Source organism: Equus asinus, chromosome X (genome assembly GCF_041296235.1).
Source record: "Equus asinus isolate D_3611 breed Donkey chromosome X, EquAss-T2T_v2, whole genome shotgun sequence".
In the NCBI taxonomy this organism is placed as follows: domain Eukaryota; kingdom Metazoa; phylum Chordata; class Mammalia; order Perissodactyla; family Equidae; genus Equus; species Equus asinus.
This window is the reverse complement of record NC_091820.1, coordinates 57,566,625-57,591,994: the sequence shown is the minus strand read 5'-3', so window position 1 is coordinate 57,591,994 and position 25,370 is coordinate 57,566,625. Positions and strand designations below refer to the sequence as shown.

The following is a 25,370-nucleotide window of genomic DNA, read 5'->3' as shown; positions in this document are numbered from 1 at the left end:
CAGAGGTGCCCAGCCGCCTGCCCTTCCTCTCTTCCTCTCCACGGGCTGCACATCTGGGCTTGAGGCCCGATGATTCACACTTACAAACAGAAACAACCAAAACAACAAAACCCTGCAGCCTCTGCCAGCATCAGCTGCTGCTTCCCCCGTCCACAGGGATCTCAGTCAAGCTTCTTATTGACTCAATCCCTGCAACGTCTTCATTATTCTCCCCATTTTGAGGATGGGGAACGTGAGATGAGCCAATGTGTCCAAAGTCATCTAGTTCATCATTAGCAGAACCGGAGGCTGTGGCTGCTGAGCTGGGGCTTCTGTGGGAGCCGAGGCCGGGTCAGGCTCCATCCGTTAGGCATTCCTCTCTGGTAATGGATGCGTTTGCAATTTTCAAATACACTAAATGATGTTGTCTGTGCTGCTGGGCAACTTCCCGAGAAGCAAGCACAGGGGAGTTGAGCAGTGGGAGTGGAGAGCAGCACTTTTCTAGCTCACGTTTGCAAGTTGTGGGAACCGAGCCAGTAGCCTGAACCAGGAGGCCGCCCAGGCCTTGCCTCATTGGTACATTGTCAGGCTACCTCTTCCAGCAGGTTTCTTGCTGCTTGCCAGCACCAAGGCAGTCACTAATTAGGTAAACCAGTGTGGAGGAAGCATGTATACCATGTCAAATCATCGCCTAATGAGCCTGCCCTTTGGTCCCTGTGCAGATCCAATAAATGAGTTTGGCGTGTTGATGCTCAAATGCTCGTTCGTTCAGGCGGCCTTGAGGGAGGGCCACCTTTGTGCCCTGCTCTGCGCTAAGTAAAGTACCATGTGGTTCTTGCTCCTGAGAGCTGCTCTCATGGCCTAACGGGGGAAAAGGGTGTGTAAACAAATACGCCAGAGTGGACCCGAGGGCTGGAAAAGGCCTGGCGGAGGCACAGAGGAGGGCACAGGGAGCTCTGCCTTTGGGGAGTCAGTGAGGACTTCAGAGAGGCTACATTTGAGCTGGGTCTTAAAAGATGAGTAGGAATGGTCCAGGCTGAGAAGGGAAGGCCAGGCATTGTCTGCAAAGGGGATGGTGAGCAGACAGGCAGGGAGGTGTGATAGGAACCCAAGATGCTTTTGCAGATGTAGGGTAAACAACTTTCATTAACATATCTCAAGGCCTTAATAAGTTAGGGTCAGACTTCCAGGTGGCCCAGCACTCCTGTTTACTGATTCTCCACGACCTTTGCTTCCCTGCCCTACTTTTTGTGCCAGCCTTTTGGCCTTTCTGCAGTTCCTCTGCACTTAGCTCAAAAGGCGATGCTGAAATATGCCATTTCAATGTGTTCATTCTTAATTTTGCACCAATCACATTGGCCCACTGAATGGCTTAGCTTAGGTTTCTTGGAGCTGCAAAAGGAGGCCTTTTTTACCTAGAGTCAAACCCAGGGAAGCAGGGCCTGCCATAGGGAGGGATGGTGCAAAATCTCTGGGGACACCTGGACTCCATGTGCTAGGCCTTTGCTGCCCCGTGTCTGTTCTCAAGCAAGCGGCCTGTTTGTTTAGCTGCTGACTGCTGTCTTCGTTAGAGGGACATTAAAATACTGTTGGTTTGAGTGTGGCAAGGTAATGAATCGTCCTCGTGTGAACTCTTAAATAAACTATTAGGGAACGAGCCTAAGTGTACCTTTACTAATCTGCTGATGAGCGTCAGCCACATCTAGAGCACTGAAGGGACCCAGCGGCCACAGGTTAGTTTTTGTAATGAAAGTGAAACCTCCTCCATTTGTCTAGCCTCTAGAACTTTTTACAAAATTTCTTCCACTGATCCACGTTAACAGCCCTTTAAAGCTGGCAGGGTGGAAATTTGTGTCCCCATTTTACCAATGCGGAGACTGAGCCTTGAGGGGTTAAGTGATTCCAAGTGGTTCCGATGTTATGGGAAACCGAGCCCCACGATCTCGCAGTGCTGGGAGCTTTCCTACTGCCCCGAGCTGCCTGCTGCTGAGCCAGCCTTTTCCCCATGGCAGGTGGGTGTGGGCAGAGGCAGCACTCACACGTTTACAGGACAGCTGGCTGCGGTTAGGCACCCAATCTACAGGTTCCTCGCACTTTTCGCAGCACACTCCCCTTAAGAAGGCCCTCCGGATGTTTGCCATGTTAGCATCAACTGGTGCGGCAGATAAAGAGTGATAAAGAGCAACCTCGGGAAGCAAATCCCCCTCCAAGATGTAAGTCATTTACTCCCTTCTTACCAACAGGATCAGGTTCAACCTGCATAAATCTATTTTAGTGTATTTTAATTGCTTGTAAACTAAGTGTTTCCTGGATATGCCACTGACCATGAATAATTAGAATCATTTCAATGACTGGGTTTTCGAAAGTGAATGGGAGAGCAGACAAAAAGGGGCTGCTCTGAAGGGCGAGTCATTTGTTAAAGCCTGAGTGGGAGCCTTGTCTCAGCCTTCTCCAGTTTTATTTTGTTTTTTCATGATGTCACTAGAGCCGCCTGTTTTTCAGCTACTCTGGCTGCCCTTCAATTTTTATGCATCTCTCATGTTAAGTAACGCCAGCTGCTGACAACCATCGGGCCCAAGTGGCCACATGTCAGAGTCATTCATTCACTCAGCAGAGACATATGAAGCACCTACTATGTGCCAGGCCCCTACCAGATCTCAAGGATAAAAAAAAGAATAAGGCCCAGTTCCCAGCCTTGAGGAGAACACTGCCTACCAGGGGAGACGGGCACATGAACAAACAATTACTCTATAATGCGATAAGTGCTAGAAGAGAGAGGTGGACAGCGAGCTGTGGGAACGCAGAGGAGGAACGTACTCCATCCGGGGGTTGGGGCTGGTGCAGCAGAGAAGCAACATTTAGCAGGGGCTCAAAGGCAGCAGAAGAGTTGTCCAGATAAAGGGGAGCGGGGAGAGACCCTACAGTTCAGTGTGGCTACAGTTTAAAGGCCACAGCTCAGACCGCGGTGTGAGATAAGACTGAAGCAGTTGGTTGGGCCAGAGCGAAGGCCTTTGTCTGTCCTGCCTTAGAGTTTGGACTTGGTCCTGCAGTCAGTGGGGAGCCAACCATGGTTTTTAAGCAGGGGGCATGACATGATCAGATCTGAATTTCTGACAGAAAACTCAGGGAGGGACGGGAGACAGTGAAATCAGTTAGAGGCTGACTCAGAGAGCATGGTTTTGTTTGTCTTCCCTCTGGACTCCAGGTGCTCCCTGCCCGAACGTCTGTTGTGGCCCTTACCACAGAGCATTAGAATTAGCGTTTGCACAGCTGTCTCCCATCCACTCCTTGAGGGCAGGGGCTGAGTCTCATTCATCTCTTCGCACCCAGAGCCTGGCACACAGGAGTGCTCAAAAGACATTGGTATCAAGTGAATTAGGGAACAAATGAATCAATAGGTTCTAAGCAAGTACAACTCTTATTTGCCCTCAAGTAACCACTCTGATGGCGTTATCAGAGATAAATCCTACTCTGCTGGAGTAGCAAGTCCATCCATGACTTTTCCCCTGCCTCTGCCGAGAGCATCAATCTATCATTGTCCATCATGAAGGAGAGATGCACTATTCAGAGAAGACAAGAAAGCTGCGTACAGAGCTGTGCTGGTGCTGGTTATGATCCAGTACTCTCTTCTTTCTCATAAACAGTATTCATTGTTTAGAATATATCTTCACTGTCCTCATTCTGCTCCTTCTGCCTTTCTTACCTTCTCTCCCTTCCTATTTAAGTCTTACTCATCCTTCAAGGCCAGCTCGTTTGCTTCCCATCTCCTCCATGAAGCCTTATCCATTGCCAGCCCCCATACTCAGAATTAAGAATTCCCACATGAGTTCCCATAGCTGTAGAGAAATGATTCACCTCTAACATTCATCTCATCGTAGTTATTCCTGTATCTGTCTGCCTTCTCTACTAGACGGTAAGCTCCTCAAGGCCAGGGATTGTCTGCTCCATCATTGTCTCCCCAGCCCCTCCCACTCTGCATCCTGCCCAACAGATAACCAGTGAGTGTTTTCAAATAATACCCAAAGCATATTTCTTGCTGTGTGGCTGGCCCGTGAAAGATAATGATAGTCTTGGGAGTACCTGATGCCTCTCTCTATCTTCTTACACATGGTTAGATATGTTTTCCTTCATCTGACAAATAGCGAGGAAAAAAAATCATCGCTCATCAAACAGTGGGAATATCTCACAGAGACAGAGAGCCCCTAATCTCTATCCCCTAATCCCATACCATTTCAGGTATTTTGAAAGCACAAAATCCAGTGCCTCTAAATAAAGCAGAAGCACACTGACCCATTCAGGGTCATAAGTTCAAGTCTTTGCTGAGGAGCTTACTGTGTGATGAGACTCATGTATGGTACTGAGTGAACAAAAGGAGAAGATGGACATTCTCTTTGGAGGAACTTATACTGAATTAGCTCTACTTGGAACACATTAAGCATCAAGTACCAAGAATTCAAGTTTTCTACGTAGGAATTTCCAGCAGACAATTATAAATGCAAGTCAGAGGCTGAGGATAAGCACTGGATCCAGAGATGTAGGATTTCTGCATAGGGGTGATCAAAACAACAGCAGAGAGTGTGAACTCTTGCAGAGAGAGAACAAAGAGCTGAGAGTACCTGGAGCACCCACATTTAAGAGACAGATGGAGGGAAAGGGTCCAGGGAAGGAGACTGAGAAGGAACAGGGAGAGGAGTGGTGGTGAGAGAGAAGATAGTGCCAAAAATGAGGGGGTAACTGATGACACGTGCTGAGGAGAGATCCAATAGGGCGAGTGATAACTGAAAAGAAGACATTCTTAGGAAGATCACTCTTGGTCTCCGAAAGCAGGAATAGCAAATATAGGGCACATATGACTATATCTCCCGAGGCCCCACGCTGCCTACCATGTACTCCCATGGATTGCATGACAAACTGATCACGGCACATTTCCCTGCTGAACCTAGACACAGCCTCAGAATCTTTCTCAACACAGTACCCCAAGCAGCTACTACCAATCAATCAGAGTTGCCAACAAGCTAAAATCTCTTTGCCATCCTCCTTCTAGAAAACAGTTCAATGGAGGTGTGGGGAAGAAGCAGAGAGCAGTGGGTTGAAGTGTCTGGGAAATGAAGAAGTCGAGGTGATGAAGAAAAGAGAGATCTTAAGAAGTTTAGCAGTGAAGGAATGGAGAGAGAGGGCAGTTGCTTGGCAAGCCAAGGCAGCACTTACTAATCCTCTAGTAGAATCCATTTTCAAGGTCATCTTAGTACTTGTCCAACAGCAAGCCAGGTAAAACAATATCCCTATACTCTCCCTTCTTCCATCTCCACCCTTGGCTTAAGGAAAAGTTGATGTAAAAAAGCTTCATGTGTAGGCTTATTTCCAAAATATTCATTTGATTAACAGAGACATATGGTATAACCAGAGCTGGCCCTGCACATATTTATGAAGGAGGAATTCTCTCTAATAGTGGAAATTTGAGGATCAGCAGTGATGTGGGGGAGGTATTCGTCTTGGCCAAGACCCTTTCCCCAGACCCCTGAAACCATGTCCTAAAGGAAAGCCTCGGCCTGCGGGAGACCCTTAGTGAAGTAGCAGCCACCCTGCCCTTGTCTCCTCTGCCGCCTCCTCTGTGCCTCCTTCCTTCCCTCACCAATCCCCCCCCTTTTTATCTCCTCTCCTTTGTATCACCTCTTTACCTCCTACCTCTCTTTCCCACCACTTCCAATTTCTTATTCCTGCCTCCTCTCTTCCATTTTTCTTAGTCCCTTTCATTTGGATCCTTCCCTTCTTGCTCCCTCTGTCGTCTTTCTGGCTTTAGGTTTTTGGATACAGGGTAAGCTCTTCGGAATTCACCCTCGTTCAGTCTGAAGGGGCATTTGTAAAGAGATCCAGTGTTACTACTGTCCATTGCATGCAGAACTGTTTCTTTGTACAGTTGTTAAAGCACAATAAACAATGACATCTAGCATTTAATAATAATATTTACTGAGCATTTACTCTGCCCCAGGCACTGTTCTAAGTGCTTTACATGAATTTACTCACTCATTGTCACAAAAACTCTATGAGGTGTGTTCTGTTATTATCCCTATTTTACCAACAAGAAAACCAAGGCACAGAACAGGGAAGTAACTTGCCTAAGGTCATATGTCTAATAAATGGTGGAGCAAAGATTTAGGGCTCATCCCATTTGACCTCAGAAATCTCAGTCTTTAACCACTGTGCTTCTTACTTCATGATGTCTTGGACAGCCCATTGGGCTGAAAGTCCAGAGCCTTGGGTTAAAGTTCACATCTGTTACTTTAGCACCATGATCTCGGACGGGTCACCTCACTTGTCCAATGCCCCACACATGTGAGGACAATCTGTTGTACTCCAGCCAGTGCCACACAGTTGAGCTTGGATTTATTCCTCTGCCCTTCCTTTAATGATATCTTTCTCTCTCTATTTGGATTTTCATCTCCTTGAGAGCAGTCACCAGACTTTATTCTTTTTTTGTACTCAGCTTCCCCCCCAGGGCCTAGAATAACACTCAGCACCTAATAGAACATATGCGTGCATGTGCGCACACACACACATGCACACACACAATACACATATACGAATTACTGTGGATTGACTAACATAGGAATCTTAGTGCATACACGGTACACTGAAGGGCTATATACGTGTGTTCGTGAAGCCTCTAAGTACTTTAGCTAATGAAATAAGAATGGTGAGTATTGGACATATTCTTTGCTTAAATATAATTGGTGCTCAAATAAGCTAACATTTACCTGATTATTTTGTTTAATGAGCTTTTTTCTACACCAATAATTAAAATACCACTAGAACATCTGAATAATGAAAGTATGTCCATGCTCTCTTCATTCATTCACTCATCCAGATAGTTCTTGGCACTGGTATATGAGCCTCACCATGAAGCTGTTCTTAAGTACTGACTCTGTGTTCAAGGGGTGAGTTGAGTCCTGCTGGTGGGATATAGATGTGGTCCAGACAGGAGGCCAGGTCTCCATCCTCCCGTCCACCTCCACATGGAACGTCTTATCTCCAATAGCCCATGTCTCCCTGGCCTCTTGGTCATGCTCTGGACGCTCCTCATTCCCCATTCTCCTGCCTACAAGCAATCGCCTCTGATGTGCTGCTGCCTGCCAGTTCAGTCCAACAACTAATGGGGTTATTATTTTTGTCTGTGTTGTAAAGCCATGGCAATAAAATTGACTCCCGATAATACCACTGCAATTTTATGTCCTTAAAATGTAGCATAAATGATATATATAATAACCGAATTTCCTGTAAACAGAAATGTTTTTCTGGGGAAAAGAAGGCTTTTTTGTTTCCATCATGATTGGACCCAGGTTTTTTGATGGAGTGATTGGTGATAAAGGAAAGGTTGAGAAGTATCGTACAAGACCATGTTATGGTTCAAAGCGCTGGTGCTATGTTACTCTGGTTGTGATGAGTTCTGTCCACAGGGCGATTCAAGACAAGAAACGTTCTTCCTGGTCAGGGTCCACACCAGCCACCAGCACAGCTTCCCCAACTGAGGACAGAGCAAAGCCTCAGGGGGCTGTAAGAGGAATTGGCACTGACCTTGGACTTACCCTGATAGAATCAAAATCGAATTTTTAGGAAAAGGTAAACTTTGAATTAGCAATAAAAATTTTGAGAGCTAGTTGGAGTATTATAAAAACAGGGCTGGCTAGCAGCAGTGTCATCATACCCCCTACTAACTAGGAGAGAAGGAAGCTAGTTTAGCCACGGGAGCGTGTTGCCAGCGTGGCAAATATATCCCGCTAAGCATTTTCCTCATGCTGAATCTCATCCCTAAGGCTCCATGAGATTTCACTTTACTGTTCTCTTTCTTCCTCTCTGGTTGCTCTTTTTTCTGCCTATTCACTAGATCTTTTTATCCCCCTACTGCCTTAATCCTTGGCCATGACCTCACTTCCATACACCATCGTCACATCTCCAGCTGCCCACTAGACATGGTGACCCAGATGGGCTACTGTCATCTCAAACCCAACTAAACCCAAGCCCATCACCTTCCCTTAGCCAGACTAGCTCTTCCTGCTAATTTACTCCAGCTCTGTCAGTGGCACTGCAATTCTCCCACTTACCCAGCCTCAAAATCTAGGAGTCAACTTTGACTTCTCCCTTCTCTCTTTTCCTCCACAGCCAACCAATTGCCAAAGTCCTAGTGAGCCTACCTTCGATGTCTCCCATCCTTCCCACCCCCACAGCAATCGCCCTTGTTCAAGCCCCCATTACCTCCCCCTTAAACTATTGTGGTAGCCTCCACACTGGTCACCCAGCCTTTGTATGCTGCTCCCGGGTTTCCTAAGGCACAACTCTGGTCCTGATGCTGCCCCAGTGCCTGTTGCATCAAGACCTGTCCCCTTAACCTGGGATTCAAGGCTTCCCATGCTTTCCTTTTCCTGCTTTAGCCAACTTACAGTACTTGCTGGTCCCCAGACTTGTCCTGCATTCTCTTGCCTCCACTGACTGCTCCCCGCCCCACCCATCCCTGCTTGTTTGCAATCAACCCATCCTTCAAGACCCTAATTCTCCCTACTGGATGTGAATGTCCTCAGAATCCCAAACACATTTTCTTTCATTCATTCGGCAAACATGAATTGAGCACCTATTATTTTCTAAGCCCTATGCTAGGAGCTGTAAGTAATATAAATATGAATAAAACAGTATTCTTCCCTTGTGGAGCTCCAGCTGAGGAGCCAGAAAGACAGACATAACTAACTCTAAATCCCTATCAGGCTGCCTCTGACTCCCATCCTGAGGGCTCTTCCCCTCAGCCTATAAATATACTTAAGACCCTTCCATCTTAAAACAACCACCCTGCCGCAGCCCCACCCCTGTATCAAGCGCCTTCAAAAAGAGTGTATTCTTTTTTTTTTTTTTTTGGAGGAAAATTAGCCTTGAGCTAACATCTGCTGCCAATCCTCCACTTTTTGCTGAGGAAGACCGGCCCTGAGCTAACATCTGTGCCCATCTTCGTTTACTTTGTATGTGGGACGCCTACCACAGCATGGCTTGCCAAGCAGTGCCATGTCCGCACCCGGGATCCGAACTGGCAAACCCCAGGCTGCCGAAGCGGAACATGCGAACTTAACCGCTGTGCCACCAGGCTGGCCCCAAAGAGTGTATTCTTACCATCGTTCTCATCTCCACTTCCTCCCATCCAACTCTTCAGCCCACTCTAGTCAGGCCTTGTCCATACCCTCCACTGGCTTTGCTCCGGCAGAGGTCTCCTTCCCATGGCCAATCAGAAGACCGCCCTCCTTTTGTTTAACCTCTCTACAATATCTCAGACTGTCACCAGAACTGTTTCCACTCCCTAGGTCCACCTCTGAAAGTTGGCTAGTGCCATGATTCTTTCCTTGACCCTCTTCTCTTCTCACTCTGTAGTAAGCCTGCCCTGCTAGCCACAGCAATTCCTTGGCAAGTCTCATCCTATTCCTTTATGTCATTAACTCCCAAATCTATAACACATATGCTGTATCTTAGGCCCAACCTCTCTCCTAAATTCCAGACCACTGGATCATCAGGATCCTGACCCTCAACATGCTCCCCACTGAACCCCTCACACACGTACACCCCACCATGAACCCTTGTCCTCTGCCTGTATTCCTCATCTTGTTAATGCGCCTCCCACACAGAAATCCTCGACTCTCTCCTTCCTTACTTCTCACATCCAATTCATCGTTTAGTCCTATTGATGCCATCTTCTAAGTTTTCCAGTCTCTCCATTCGTCCCTCAACTGTTCTGGTTCAGGCCCTGTTACTATCATCCTGGTTCTAGCACCAGCCTTCTCACTGGTCTCCCTCCTTACATTCTCCCCCTCCAATTCCATTCCATTCTCCACACTGTAGCCAGCGAGTCCTCTAAAGTGCACACACACCTGACCTGTTGATTGCCTCATTTACAAACTCCCCCAAGTTTCCAGTCACTTATACCGCAGATAGTTATTTACCACTTACTAGGTGCGAACACTGTTTTGGGAACTGCAGTACAGCAGGGAGCACAACAATGTTCTGCCCTCATGGACCTTCTAGTCTGGGATAAGGCCAAATGCCTTAGTGTGGGGAGCAGGCAGTGCCTACCTTGAGATTCATGCCTGCCTCCCCAGTCTCGTGTCCTGATTCTCCTTATGCCCTACCCTCAAGCCATATCAAATTAATTTTGGTGCCTAAAATGTGCTATTCTGTTCCATACTCCCTGCCTTCGCCCAGGCTCTCTTGGGAATGCCTCCCTCCCACCACCCATCTCCTTTGCAGATCCCTCCTGCACAATCACTTCCTCTGGGGTAGTTTAGAGTCTTCTATAGGTAGTGCTGATCCCCAGAAAGACCTGGGTTCAAATCTCAGCTCCACACATGCTGTGTGACCTCTGTCAAGTTATCTGACTGTTCTGTGCTTCAGATCTTTATTTAAAAATGGAAATAATTATGGTCCTTCCAAATGAGTTGGTTGTAAGAATTAAGTTAGTCAATCGATAAAAAGTGCTGAGATACTTTAGGTGCCTGACACATCATGAGCCTTTAATTCGTGTTACCTGTTACTACTTTTATCTTTAGTATTATTATCATTCTACCTCACATCACACTGCTCTCTAATAATCCCTCCTACTAAATATGTCTTACTGTCTTTGTACCCCAACGACTAACTTAGTCAGGCATGTAGTAGGCACTTATAAATGTTGAAGGAGGGATAAAAGGATTGGCTGCCCCAGGCTCGTGACTTGGTTTCCTGTGACAAAATAGGGTTACAAAGGAGTAACAGCAACCTTAAGGCCTCTTCTGAATATCTTTTCAACCAAATTTCTAAGTGTACGCTGTTTGCACTTCATGAGCAGGAGCTGGAGAGGGGTGAGCAAGAAAGGCGTGTCGAGTGGGGCTGAACTGAATGAGAGCTGAGCTATTTTCATTCCTTTCTTCATTGACTCCTGGGTTGAGAAGGGACCAACTTCCCTAAAGTTGCCATTACCTTCAACTGCTATCCCCCAGCCCCACCTCATACTTTCCATTTGCCCCCTTTCCACCAAGTTCCCCTCAAAAATGTATAAACTGAAACCCAGAAAGCAAAAGGAGTGCTGAGGGAAAAGGGGAAGGGGTGGAGAAGGGTTAGCACCTCCCTCTTTCCCTTTGCTGAGATCAAAGCCAGGGTTTTCACTTAAAGGCCGGCTGGCCTCTTTCATCCCCTGCTCCACCTGTCTGGGAACCGGATCGCTGCTTGCCCATTTCATTTCCTCTTCAGCGCTGGAGGGCAGTCTCAGGGTGGGGCCTCAAGCTATTTCTAGCGCTGGCCAAATCCCTCCACTCCAACATCTCCTTTGCCTTATGTGATCAGATTTCCTCTCCACCTTGCCAGTAAGTAACAAGTGGTGGGAGCATAGGGCAGGAAACTGTGCGAGCAGTCAGCGTCTCCACAGGCCTTCGGCAGAGCTAATGGCTTAAGCAAGTGGGAAGGACACTGGGGCTGCTAGGCTTTGTCTGGCAGGAGGAACAGGCTCTTCTTTCTGCATCACAGCCCCAAGTGCTGGGCCCAACATCCTCCAGGGTATGGGGGAGACACCAGTGAGGCAAGGGCCTCTTGCCCCCCGGAGAACGGAATTCACATTTCCTGCAGTCCTACTATATGCTGGGCCCTGTGCTAGGCCCTTTTGTATATATATTATCTCAGTGGTTCCTAACAACCCAGCCAGATCAGCATTTATCATCCCTCTGGTAGCAATGACAAAACAGAGATTAAGAAACTCGCCTGAGGCACGCAGCTAAATCCAGTATGAAAAGCCAGCTCCGCCTGACTCTAAAGCCAGTGCTCTTTCCACCTCATCATGCTGCCTCAAGAGTCTAGAAAAGCCGGTAATGCTGTGAGTTGGCTCTCTGCATTATTCCACAGAATTAACTGAACAACCAGCTAAACCTTTTGTGAATTAATTTCATTCAACATAATTTTAAAATAAAGGTTTAAAGAGAAACTTTGATGACTGAGTTCAACTCTACAGGCTATAAAAAAAGAATGTGACAGAAGTTTCTGCCTTTGCAGAGTTCACAGTTCCAGTAGAAAAGGGTTAATGAGTACAAAAATAAAAGCATAATGTAATACAGAAACAGAAATGCCACAAGAGAGCCAGTGAGGGGAAGAGGGCACCACCTTTGCCTTAGAGCCTCTGCCTTCCTGGGGCCTGTCGCTTCCCTCAGCCCCAGGCAGAGCCTCCCAAGGACAGGATGAGCCAGCTGCCTTATGGAACTGGATCACAAAACAGGGACTTTCTTCAGTCATCTGTGTCCCCTAGCCTAAGAATAGCGCCAATAAGCAGGACCTGGGAATAATATTTGATTGCAAAGGTAAGGAGATGTTTAGGAACCTAGACTTGGCTATTACCTGCAGGCAGCCTGCTTCAGCAAAGAATGGGTTATTTATGGGTTAGTTACAGCCAGGTGCTAATGCAGCCAGGACAAGAGGTTCAATCCCAGTGGAGCTGAGTTCTGTTACGTGGCAGTCAGTACTGTCCCCAGCTGACCATCTTGCAACCATGTGCTCTTGGTCCAAGAGCGGAATAAAGTAGGAGAGTGGGGGTGACCATGCAGTCAGCATTCACAATGAGAACGTGCTGTTCCAAACACTCAGCCCTGAACAGATAGCTCATAACATGTCTTGCTGACAGGACCAGCAGTGTTATCTTCGTGGATGGAAGCAGAACATTCTCTCCTCCTATACCTCAGCGAGGCACCCTGCTCTGATTTTTATAGCACTTTGATGCCAAGGGTTTGAGTCTCGCAGAGTGTCTGCTTCATCACAGCTGCCTTTCTTGTATTGCTCTCTCTAAACCCATCTTTCCGTACCCGTGAAATGAGTGTACTACTTGACTCCCGCTGGAGGAGGAGAGGCCGCCTGAGGAGAGAGGGCCACACCTGTTTGAAGCCTTCTCTTCTAGAGCCACGCCCACAAGGTCCTCAGGCTTGGACTGAGGGGCCTTCCTTGGCTAAAAATACAAACCTCTCAAGTTTCTTTGATCATAATGAGGGGTTAGTGTCTGGATATGTCCCCCAGGTAACCCCTTTTGTCTGTTCCATGTATGGGTTTGGTAGAGACAATCTCTACGCAAGGCCTCTTCCATCTCCAGAACTTGAGGCTTCAGGCATCAGAGGAATAATTCCAGCAAGAAGGAACTAGGTACCTCTCTCCTCTCTAGGTCAGTCCATTAAAAAAAAAGGCATTATAAGCGTTGGCACAGTCTTGGGCATTTTTCTTTTAATTAAATGTGTAGAGTTTTCTGTCATGAATGTGCAGAAGCCATCTCCCCATCAAAGTGCTCCCGTGGATTCCACAAAGACGCCGTTAGAATCCCTAGACGTTGTTCCGCAACCTCTCCCACGGTGCCAGATGTACAGCCAGACTCTCAACGAGGATAATTTGGTGGCAATGGCAATAACCCTGGATTATTTTTTAGAGGCTCTTTGGATGACGTCAAAGTCATGACATATCAAGATCCCTTCTTTCACGCCCTCTGTACCATTTTTTCTGTGGAATTTGAATTTCCCTGGCTTACTTACCGCTTAACAATATCACTATTGAAAGCACATAATGTTAAGGACCATATGCTCTCTCTCCAGAGAGTGTGCACAAATACTATTTCTGTTAAAAACTAAACAGAAATAGTAGCTTTGCATATTTCCCATTCAAAGACTTATCCCAATTGAATGATTTCCTTTGTCATGGAGTATTTTTCCCCAAGCGGGCCCTTATACAGAAGCTGAATCAGATATTGTGACTTACCAAAGGTCACAAGGAGTCATCTAGTGAGCTAGAAATAGAATCCAAAAGCCTTTATTCTGAATCCCTGAATTTAAAAACAAATAAACTCTACTACAAAGAAAGAAAAACTAGGGAAACTGGGTTTATTTGACATTCCTGGGTCGGGGAGTTCAAGGCAACCAAAACTAACAGGCAGCTGTCACAGTGTGTCAGGACCAAGGAGGTGAAGAAGACGTAAATGCTGCCTGCCCTCAGGTTGCCGATAATCCAGTGTGGGGAGATCAAGTCACTGTTGAAAAATCTCTACCCGCTGCAGAATGTGCTCGTGAACACCTAGAGGAGCCCAGAGGAGGTCTCCTCCATCTTCATAGCCCCCACAGCAGCCGACACAGTGACCTGCATGTGATATGCAGGCAAACACTGTCTATTTGTTGAACAAGGGCCATAAGAGAGGTGCCAACAGAATGCTCTGGGGGTTGGTGGAGAGTGAGGGACAGCTTTGTGAAGGAGGTGACATTTGAGCTGCGCCTGGCGGGAGGAGGAGGTTTTTCACAGGCAGCAGGGATTGGGGGAGGGCCTTTGCAGGCCTCGGGAAAGAGCAATGGCAAAGATCCTGAGGAGAACAAAGCGTGGTGTGATTTGGGAGAGCCCAGAGCAGGCTAGCGTGGCTAGACACAGGACGAGGTAGAAGCTAAGGCCGAGAGAAAGGTTGCGCCCTGAGCAGAGAGGACCTTGAACAAACTAAAGAATTTAGCAGTGAACTGTCACTGGAGGCTTTGGCCAAGGGCAATGGCGCAGCCCGGACCAGGCTTCCTCCTGCATCATCCTGCCCTGCCCACCTGGGCCTCCCTCGCCTTGTCAGTGCTGGTGGGTTCCTGTTGATTATTCTGTTTGTATGTGGTTTGGTTTGGAGGTTTTCTGTGGTTTAGTTTGTTTTTTGGCCTTTCCCTTTTCCTTATAGTTTTTCACAGCATATGGTCCTGATTATGTGCTGGAAATCACGCCAAGCTGCCGGCCAGACCGCAATGAGCCCCACCGAGTCCAGCAAATCCTCAACTACATCAAAGGTAAGCACCACCCCTCGAGCCCTGCCCTCCTCATTCCACCCGGCTTGTGGTGGCCCAGCACCGGGGCCTTCCCCAGAGACCATTTGTCTGTCGGTGGTTAATCGTTTCACTGACTTGGAAGGGAAACATCTTTTTGGCCTGATAGCTTATAGCTGGAATTCCACACTGGCCACTCTGGTTGGGATTGTCATTTGGCCAGCTAATGTCACCTTCGGGGGACAAAAGTTTCAGCTTTAGGCACCTCCAATGGAAAACCAGTTCTAAAGTATGCCCTGGAACCCCTTTTCTTTAAGGGCAACAATAAAACCCTCTTTAAGATGAGGGAAGTTCAAGTCAATTCAGAGTTGGGAGCGTGGGGGAGGGGCTCCCAGACATTCTGTTCTTTGTGATTTCTTGGGCCAATAGAGCCTTGAGAGCCTGTGGGTCTACAGGGCCTATAGTCAGGGATTCTGATGATCTAGGAGTAGGTACCTCAGTCTCACCCAGAGCACTGAAGATGGGGCTGCGGCCCTATCCTTGCCTTCCCAAAGGCTGGCCAACAACTCTTCTGGTCTCTGAACAGAGGGAAAATGGCAGTCATCAGGTTATTGCCCTCTTGACCACACTGTCCTCTAGCTGTTTGGAGATGTTGCCCTCAGCTTTCCAGTAGAGCCCTCCTCCCCACCCCAGCTGCTGCTTCATGACTCAACTCACTTCATCTACCGTTTTTTAAAGTAGTTTTGGCATCCATTTTCCTGTTTAATTGAATTTGTGTGTGTGTGTGCATATTTGCGGGGGGCTAATTATTTGTAGAGTTAAGAGGCCAAGAGATGGAGCTGGCCCAGTGGCGTAGTGGTTAAGTTCACCCGCTCTACTTTGGCAGCCTGGGGTTCATGGGTTCAGATCCTGAATGCAGACCTACACACTGCTCATCAAGCCATGCTGTGGCAGCATCCCACACACAAAATAGAGGAAGACTGGCACGGATATTAGCTCAGGGCCAATCTTCCCCAAGCAAAAGGGGAAGATTGGCACGGATGTTAGCTCAGGGCCAATCTTCCTTACCAAAAAGAAAAAAGAGAGAGAGGCCAAGGGTATCATCATATTGCACATTGGCCATTCCGGAGAGTGAAATCCTTGTGTTTATTCATATAATGACCAAGATTGCACCAGTTCTCCTACCTTTCACTGCCTCATTGGAATAGAATCCAGCATGAAAGGGAGGTCTGTTCTGTGCCAGAGTTAGTCTGAGGAAGCACTAACTCTGTCCTGGGGGTCTTTGCTAAGGGTTATATTAAGGCCCTATCCCCTAGTAGAGCCTAGTCTGTGACAACAGTGGAGTCCATAGGCAGGGACTCCACATCCCAGGGTCCTTTGGCCAGAGAAAATTTTCTAAGCTTATGAGTCATAGACATAAGGTTATGCTCACAGCAAGCCTCTCTAAGGTGTCCTATAGCCCTCAGCCGTCCCCAACCCTATTATTTCAAGCCACCTCCCTCTGGCCTCTCGATGTCTACCAACCCCACAAGTCCTCACTTCCTAACCAAATCTTCCTCCCTTGTCCAACCTTTAAGGCCTTTAAAATTCTTCGGTTCCTGGCCCTTCTCCAGTCCTTCTCACTGTGCTACAGCTCTGACTAGCATTAGCACTCCCACCCCAGTCTCCTTCTGCCCCTCTCAGACCCAAGACACATTTCCTGTCTTCTTTGGGACTGATCCAGCTTCTCTTACCCCTCTCCCTTCACCCTTGCCATTTTCCCCGCATCCAGGCTCTAAATCTTGGTAGAGCACAGACAAAGCAATAGAAACAGAAACTAAACAAGCCTCTGCAACTACTTACTCACACCTATGTCTGTGCAGATACCTATATGCCCTCGTGCTTTCCTGCACACGTCCCCACACACATATCTCCAGAGAGTGGTGACATCTTGCTATTGAGGAAATGGAAATGACAAGCAAGAGAAGACATAGGAAGGTAATTCAAAGGGAAGAGGACTAGGAAAGGTAAGAAACCTGAAAGAGGAATGAATTTTTAAAAGACTTGAGATAAAAGACTAGTTTGAGGGTTGGTGAAAAAATAATAGAAAATCTTAGAGGACATGTAAGTTACATGGAACTCAAGATTTTTCAAAGATCCTAACAGATTAAAGCCATACTCTGGTTGTAACACAATGAAATTAAACTGGGAGGAAATGTATGGACCAGGAATTGGGTTCTCAAAAGCAATCGGACACGTACAAGATGTGAAGACATGGCTTAGCAGCATTTTGCCTGAAATGGAGTTAGGGATTTTATTCAACACGGAGCTCAGCGTGAGTCACCAGGGCAAGGTAGCCTCCAGAGAGGCTGATGCAGTCTTGACTTCACTTTAAAAGGGCTCTAGACAAATAGGAGCGTGCTCTGGGAGGTCAGTCGGGATGGCGAGAGGACTGGAGCCCAGGCTCCGAGAGGTCTGGTTGGAGGAGCTGGGTCTATTGGAAGAAAGAAGACCCAGGGGGACGTGGCCTCTACTTCATGTCTCTGAGAGGCTGCCACAGAGCAGAGGCTGTAGACAGAGTCTATGTGGTCACAGGGCACAGAGCTAGGACCCATGGGGAGATATTATAAAAAGGCAAATTTTCATTCAATAGAAGCAAGAATTTTCTAACAATTCGGGCTGTCCAAAGTGGAATAGGCTGCCCAGGAAGGAATGAGGTCTCTGTCACTGGAGACATACAAGTAGAGGCTAGGCAGTCACTTGGCTGTCATACCGTAGAAGGACTCCTGCATTGGAAGAGGGTGATTGTACTAGATTACTGTTAAGGTTCCTTCCAACTCTAAGATTCTAGGATGCTGTACATTAAAATGAGAAAATAGAAAAACAATAAAAAGAATATGATGACAGTGCAGGGGTTGGTAGATGAGTCACAGTTGTCAGATGGGGGGGCGGGTAATGCTGTGTAGAGGAAGGAATTGATGAGGAAAAGAAAAGAAACTAAGTGGCTAAGAGTGAGTGGGGAGGAGCCAGGGAGGGCCGACAGCAAGCAGAGTGGCTATAGAATACTAGGAATGTTCAGATTTTCCATTCCTTTCACATTGACAAAGTCTTGTGTTCTAGCCATGCAAATGAGTAAAGCACACAAGTCCAGAACCAAAAAGAAATTCAGCCAAACCTAGAAGAAATGAGGCTAGAAAGAAGTCGAAATGTTGCTAAAAATGGCCAGGCTAACCTTCTATACTGAGACCGTGCCCCTCCAGCCTAGTGACGCATGCTGCCATCAGATAGTGCGTTGCCATGACAATGGTCAGTGTGGAAAGGCTGCTGAATTTTCTGCATTCTGAAAGATTTCCCTGAACCTGCCTACAAGACTGTCATTTGTTCTTGCATATAAAACCTCAGCGAGGCTGGCCAATTCTCGCCATGGCTCCCTCCCCCCACCCCACTCCTATTCAAAACAGAGAAGGGGGCACAGATTGATTTGGGGAGGTGGGTGGCCTTGAGACAGTACATGGATTAAGATCCACTCTATGGGAGGGAGTTTAGGCAGCATGTCTAGTTGAATTTGTTCAGCCTTTGAGCTTGGGGTCTTTTCTCTTTCCTACCACATCCCTTAGAAGCATGAAAGATGGGATTTTTAACCTATCGGAGATCCAACCTGAGGAGGTTCACCTTATAGAGATGCATTCCACATGCCGCAGGATGACTGGAGGGACAGGCAAATTTAGACCTCACCTTATCCCATCTTTACTGCCCATTAGTCTTTCCAAGAAGAAAAAAAGACAACAATAAAACCATGGAGAGTCAATTCAAGCTATTAGCTTTATACAGAGAAAAGCTATGTTTTGCTCCCACAAGTTGCTCTTCTCGAGCCAATGAATCCTGAAGATATGTGTCATTGTTCACAAGGAAGTATGGGTATGAGAGTGGATCGCTTGGCCTAGTTCATGACCACTACTGTAAAATCATCCTCTCACCATCTTCACGTGCTCAATTTGTTTCCCTTTCCTCTGGTTGACGTACTCCAGGGAAGCTGGCTCACAGTGAACCTTCCAGAGCTGGAACAGTGCTAATGCGATCAATCCCCAGAGTGGCTGGCTCCCCAAGACGGGCTAGCTCTGCATGGGGAAACAGGGGTAGGTTTCCTAGTCCCTGGTACTGATGACATTTGGATCAAGTAAAGGTCCCTAGGGGACCTGCAGCCCAAGCCCAACCTCCTGTGGGTGGGGGTGAGTTGTGCATATGTGAGTATGTGTTGGAGTTGTAACTGGAGATTTCTATACCTGGTCTGAGTTCCCAGACTATAACCCAATTTGCCTGGGATAGAAAAGAAAACAAATGGGGCCAGGAGGTAAGGAGGAAGAGGAGGAGGAGGGGAAGGACACAAGAGGCAAGAGGAGGCCTTGTGTACATCTGCCGTTTCTGACCCTTAATGCAGGGGGCTTAGTACGGCAGCCTCTGCAGTGCGGAGTTGGGGAGATAGACGAGCAGACTGATGTGGATGTGGGGAGAGACCACACAGGTGAAATAATAAGAATAATAGCTACTATTTATCTTACAGATAAGGCTCAGAGAAGATAAGTGACTTGGCCAAAGTCGCCTTTATTCATTCATTCAGCAAGTAATTACTAAGCACCTACTGTGTGCCACACATGGTGCTAATAGGTGGTGGAGTAGACATTTAAACCCAGGTCTGCCTGAACTGGGTCTTTGGATTCAGGCTGTTTGGCCTTTCCGGTGCCCTCCCTCTCTTTGCGCTATTGCCCTGTCAAGTCTACTCATCATCCTCCATCTGCTTTTTCCAGTTGCCCCTAGTAAACCCTTCTCCCCCTGCACTGCACACCTGGCTCTTCTGTACAGCTGATCCGAAGCACCTGAAATCCGCCATCTCCCTGGAAATGGGAGGAAGATAGCCACGGGCGGTACTTGAAATTCTGGCCCCTATCTAGGCCTTTTAGTTCTCCCTAACTCCCCACCCCTGCCATGCCCCCAGCACCCCACCATACTGTGATTGAAGCTTCTAGCTCCATTTGAGCTGGGTAGAGAGGTAAGAAAGGACAGAAGGTGGAAGAAGCCAACTCACTCAGCTCCTGCTGCCTGAAGTGTGCTGTGGTCGCCAGCCCGTCTGCTATTAACAGCTCCACAGCCCCAGGCTGAGACCCTTTGCACATCTACCAGTAATATCCTCAGGAGAACCCTTGTACTGGGTGTAAGCATCACCTCCTCTGGCAGCCTGAAGTCTGGGATTGACATTCTTCTAGGGACTAGCAATTGGGATGTCAGGTCTGGGCATGTCCAAGGCCTGCTGGAACCCCAAGCTTGAAGCGGTGCTCCCGCCTGGTGGGACTCTACACCGTGGAAACTCGGCTTCCTTCCACACCCTCTCTTGCTTCCTGAGAAGCCATAGGAATAAGTTGAAAGGCAGGGTTGGTCCCAAGACAGATTGCCCATTTGTTTTAGGGCTTCTTGGGAGGATTTTGGAGCCTCTCTTTCTCGCTTCATTAAAGAGTGTAAGAATTGGGAAGGTTTGCTGTTGTTGCTGTTGTCGTAAACAGAAAGATAAGTTATAAAAATATCATGCTAAAAATTTTATAAATTCTAGAATCAAAATGGAGGCTGCTCTGCAAAGTTATACTAACTTCGACAGTGGTTTTAACAAACCATGAAAACCCTAGGCAGATTACTTATAAAGACTTGAATTATCTACCTAAATGCAAGAGGTGGGAACTACCATTATTGAAAATGTACTTATGCAACAGCATGTGCTGGATTCTTTACATACATGGTCTCATTTAATCTTCACAATTGCCATATGGGGTAGGAAACTGTGCCCGAAGAATTAGTGTAACAACCCATAGTCGTGTAACAAGTAAGTGGTGCCCTCAGGATTTGAATCCAGGCCTGGTGCCCCTCCTCTCCTTGGCAGTATTGCTCAGTCAAGTCTACTCATCACCCCTGTCTGCTTTTTCCACTTGCCCCTAGTAAACCCTTCCCATCCTGCGATATCTCCCAAAATGAGGTTCTGAACCAGGTTAATTTTAAGAAGTGTTATTATGTCTCCACTTGAAAGCCCAGCTAAGTCAATCAATTTTTTGGAACCTCCCATGTGTTTGGTGCCATGGGAGATTGAAGAGAAGTTTAAGATGTGGTCCCTAAACAACTGAGAAGTCTAGATGAGGAGACAAAACTAATCCCCTTAGACACATCAGGATGTAATAAGGGCTGATGCTATGTAGAAGAAGCAGGGGAGTAAGACTTTAGGGTGACTGCTTTCAGAAGGCTGAGAGGATTTAAATAGACAGGAATGGGGAAGTATTCATAAGCAAGGACAACTCAGATGGGAGAGGGGCCAGGGACAGATTGCAGGTTCCCTTGAGTTTCAGGCCGAGTAGTTCATATTGGATACAATGTAGCAGGAGTCATTCTAGGTTCTGGAATTAGGACATGATATGATGCAGTGATATTTGGAGGGATAATGGTGGTATTCCAAGAGTGAGCCTGCAAGGGCCTAGACTATAGCAGTGGTGGTAGGATACTCCCTTTCCTATTCCTCCTGTATGACTGAGAGCTCTTAGGAAGAGAGTATCAACAGCACTCGGAGGTAGGTCACTTATAGGGGATCAAGAAGAAAGGAAGAAGTAAGATGACTCTGAGGTTTCCAACCTGGATGCCAACTGGGATGGGGAGCCATTGGGGGAGGGAGAACAGTTTTACAGAAACATATATTGATGTGTTCTGTTTTGATATGTTGAATTTGAGGTATGATACAATGTCTCAGTACATCTACATGGAAGAATTTGTTGCAGCCAATTAAAGGGATTTTTTTTTTTTTTGCTGAGGAAGATTTGCCCTGAGCTAACATCCATTGCCAATTTTCCTTTTTTTTTTTTCCTTTTATGTGAGCTGCCACCACAGCATGGCCACTAACAGACTAACAGATGAGTGGTGTAGGTCCATGCCCGGGAACTGAACCAGACCACCGAAGTGGAGTGCACCAAACTTAACCACTAGGCCACCAGGGCTGGCTGTAAAAAGAAATTTTTAAAGATAATTTGATGACATGAGAATGAGCTCATGATAACAATGTTAAGTGAAAAAAACAGGATACAAAATTATTTAATACCATATAGTCTCAATTTTATAAATATACGTAATGTGTGTATGTGGATATGCACAGAAAAACTCTAGAAGGAAATATATCAAAAATGCTAACAGTAGTTACCTTTGGTGGTAGGATTGGAGTTATCGGTAATTTTTCATTTGTTCTTTATTCTTTTTCTATATTTTTCAAAATTTCTACCATAGACATGTATTGCTTTTAGTCATGAAAAAGTAACACGTTTGGGTTTTTTTTTTTTTTAAGAAAAAGACGATAATCTTATATTGGACCTTATGTCCCAATTTTTGGTTTACAAAATCTGGTCACTGCACCTGCACACAGCTGGAAAAATAAGAGACTGAAGAGTGAGTATTTTAAATGTCTCAGGTACTGTTTCCTTTCTTAGGTAACTCTAGGGTGCTTCCATTTGTCTTGAAAAGCAGATCCTCCCTTGACTAATCATATAGAGCCTCTTCTGTCTAGCGGAAGGGCAGAAAATCCAGATAGCTCCCTAGGACCACCTCCCTTTCCGAAATTCTCATTCTCTCCATCCAAAGCAACTGTCTCAGTCTTAGTCTTTCTAGGTTTTCTCTTCTGCTCTGTTGATCTATGTGTCTGTTCCTCCCCACAGTCTTAATTATTGTAGCTATATAATAAATCTTAAAGTCAGAGTGATTCCTCTTACTTTCTTCTTTTTCAAAATTGATTTGCTATGCTAGTTCCTTTGCCTTTCCATATAAGCTTTAGCCTAATCTTGTCTGTATCTACAAAGAATCTTGATGTGATTTTGTTAGGAATTGTGTTAAACCTGTATATCAATTTGAGGAGAATTGACATCTTTACTATGCTGAGTCTTCTGATCCATGAATATGGTATGTCTTTCCATTTATTTATACCTTTTTTTATTTCCTTCATCAACATTTTAAAATTTTCAGCATACAGATCCTGAACAGGTTTTACACCTAAGCTTTTCTTTGTTTGAGGTACTGTATTTTTCATTTTAGTTTCCATGTGTTCATTGCTAGTATATAGAAATACAATTTTTATATATTGTGCTTATATCCTGTGACCTTGCTGAACTTGTTTATTAGTTCTAGGTGTTTTCTTGTAGATTCCTTAGGATTTTCTACATAGATCACCATCATCTGCAAAGAGAGACAGTTTTATTTCTTCCTGTCCAATCTGTTTTTTTTTTTGTTTCCTTTTCTTACCTCATTGCACTGGCTTAGATTTCCAGTATTATATTGAATAAGAGTGGTGAGAGCAGACATCCTTGCCTTGTTCTAAAACTTAGAAGGAAAACATCCAGTCTTTCACTATTAAGTATGGTATTAGCTATAAGTTTCTGTAGATTTTCTTATCAAGTTGGGAGAGTACCCCTCTATATTCCTACTTTTCTGAGAGTTTTTTCATAAATGGGTGTTGAATTTTGTTAAATGCTGTTAAATGCTGTCTCTGTATCAGTTGATACTAATACTGATATATATGTAGTTTTTCTTTAGGATTTGAATGTGGTAGGTTACATGGATTTTCAAATATTGAACCAGCTTTGTATACCTGGAATAAACTCTACTTGGTCGTGGTGTATAATTTTTATATATATTGCTGAATTCTATTTGCTAATATTTTGTTAAGGATTTTACATCTATATTCATGAGGGATGTTAGTCTTTAGTTTCCTTTTTTATACTGTCATCATCTGCTTTCAGTATCAGGGCAAGACTGGCCTTATAAAATGAGTTCAGAAGTGTTCCCTCCTCTTCTGTTTTCTGCAAGAGATAGTGTAGAATTGGTATTAATTCTCCTTTTTAGTAGAACTTTCCAGTGAGACCATCTGGGCCTGGAGATTTCTTTTTCAGGAGGTTTTTTCATTTCTACTTTGATACCATTGTAGTCAGAAAACATGCTCTGTATAATTTCAGTTATTTTCGATTTGTTGAGCTTTGTTTTATGGCCCAGTATATGGTCGATCTTGGTGTATGTTCTGTGAGTACTTGCAAAGAATGTATATTCTGCTGTTGTTTGGTGGAATTGTTCTATTGATGTCAATTAGATCCTGTTGGTTGATAGCACTGTTCAGTTCTATATCCTTGCTCATTTTCTGTCTGGTTGTTCTGTTATCAATTGCTGAGAGAGGGATATTCAAGTCTCCAGCTCTAGGATCTATCTATTTCTCCTTGTAGCTCTATCAATTTTTGCTTCATGTATTCTAAAACTTTGGTTTTTGGTGCATACACATTTAGGATTGCTATGTCTTCTTGGTAGATTGTCCCTTTTACAGTTACGTAATGTCCCTCTCTGTCCATGGTAATTTTCTTTGCTCTGAAATCTACTTTATCTGATATCAATATAGCCATTCGTACTTTCTTTTGATTAATATTTGCATGGCATATATTATTCTATCCCTTTACTTTTAACCTACTTATATCATATTTGAAGTGAGTTTCTTATGGACAGCATATAGTTGGGTCATTTTTTTAGCCACTCTGCCAATCTTTGTCTTTTAATTGGTGTATTTATATCATTGCAGTCAATGTAATTTTGATATGTTAGGGGTTAAATCAGCCATTTTATTTTATTTTATTTTATTTTATTTTATTTTATTTTATTTTATTTTGAGGAAAATTAGCCCTGAGCTAACATCTGCTGCCAATCCTCCCCTTTTTTGCTGAGGAAGACTGGCCCTGAGCTAACATCCATACCCATCTTCCTCCACTTTATATGTGGAACGCTTGCCGCAGCATGGCTTGCCAAGTGGTGCCACGTCCACAGCTGGGATCCAAACTGGTGAACCCTGGGCCACCAAAGCAGAACATGCGAACTTAACCGCTGTACCACTGGGCAGGCCCCACTCATTTTATTTTTTGTTTTCTCTTTGTTTCTCTGTTTTCTTCTTCTTCCTTTACTGTTGGTGACTTACACCTTTGTTCAAATTCCATTTTGATTCATCTGCAGTGGTTTTGATTGTATCTCTTTGTATAGACTTTTTAGTGGTTGCTCTGGGTATATATTATATTGTACAGATGTAACTTATCACAGTCTACTGGTGTCAACATTTTATCAGTCTGAGTATAGTGTAGAAATTTTACCTACTTTTAAGTCCTTTTCCCCTCCACCATTTATAATTGTCTTAAATATTTCCTCTACTTATATTTAGAACTACATCAGACAGTGTTATAATTTTTGCTTCAGTAATCAAACATAATTTAGAAAACTCAAGAGGAGAAGAAAAAATCTATTATATTTACCCATATTTTCACTCTTTTCATTGTTCTTTCTTCCCTCCTGATGTTCCATGATTCCTTCTTCTATCATTTCCTTTCCATTTCAAAAACTTGCTTTAGCTATTCTTTTAGGGTGGGTCTGGTGGCAACAAATTCTCTATTTTCCTTCCTCTGAGAATATCCTTATTATTTCCCCTTCATTCCTGAAGGATATTTTCAATGGATATAGAATTCTGAGTTAGCAGTTATTTTCTTTCAGCACCTGAAAAATGTTATGCCACCTCCTTCT

The 25,370-nt window shown here is 45.3% G+C and overlaps 1 protein-coding gene across 5 annotated transcripts in view; it reads left to right on the top strand.

Moving 5' to 3' along the window:
- The window catches only part of HDAC8 (histone deacetylase 8), a 199,857-nt gene that overhangs the window by 160,575 nt on the left and 13,912 nt on the right, over positions 1–25,370 (top strand). For 3 of the 5 annotated variants that reach the window (XR_011499883.1, XR_011499882.1, XM_014847580.3), the window contains one exon: positions 14,699–14,804. The exons of 1 other annotated variant lie outside the window; for it this stretch is intronic. Coding sequence is in view for 1 of the 4 variants with exons in the window: in XM_014847580.3 (XP_014703066.1) it covers positions 14,699–14,804 (106 nt within the window). In the remaining 3 variants the exon portion in view is untranslated. Of the gene's footprint in view, positions 1–14,698; positions 14,805–16,642; positions 16,787–25,370 lie in introns of all 5 variants that reach the window. One more of the 5 variants, XR_001399070.3, reaches the window with a different exon arrangement.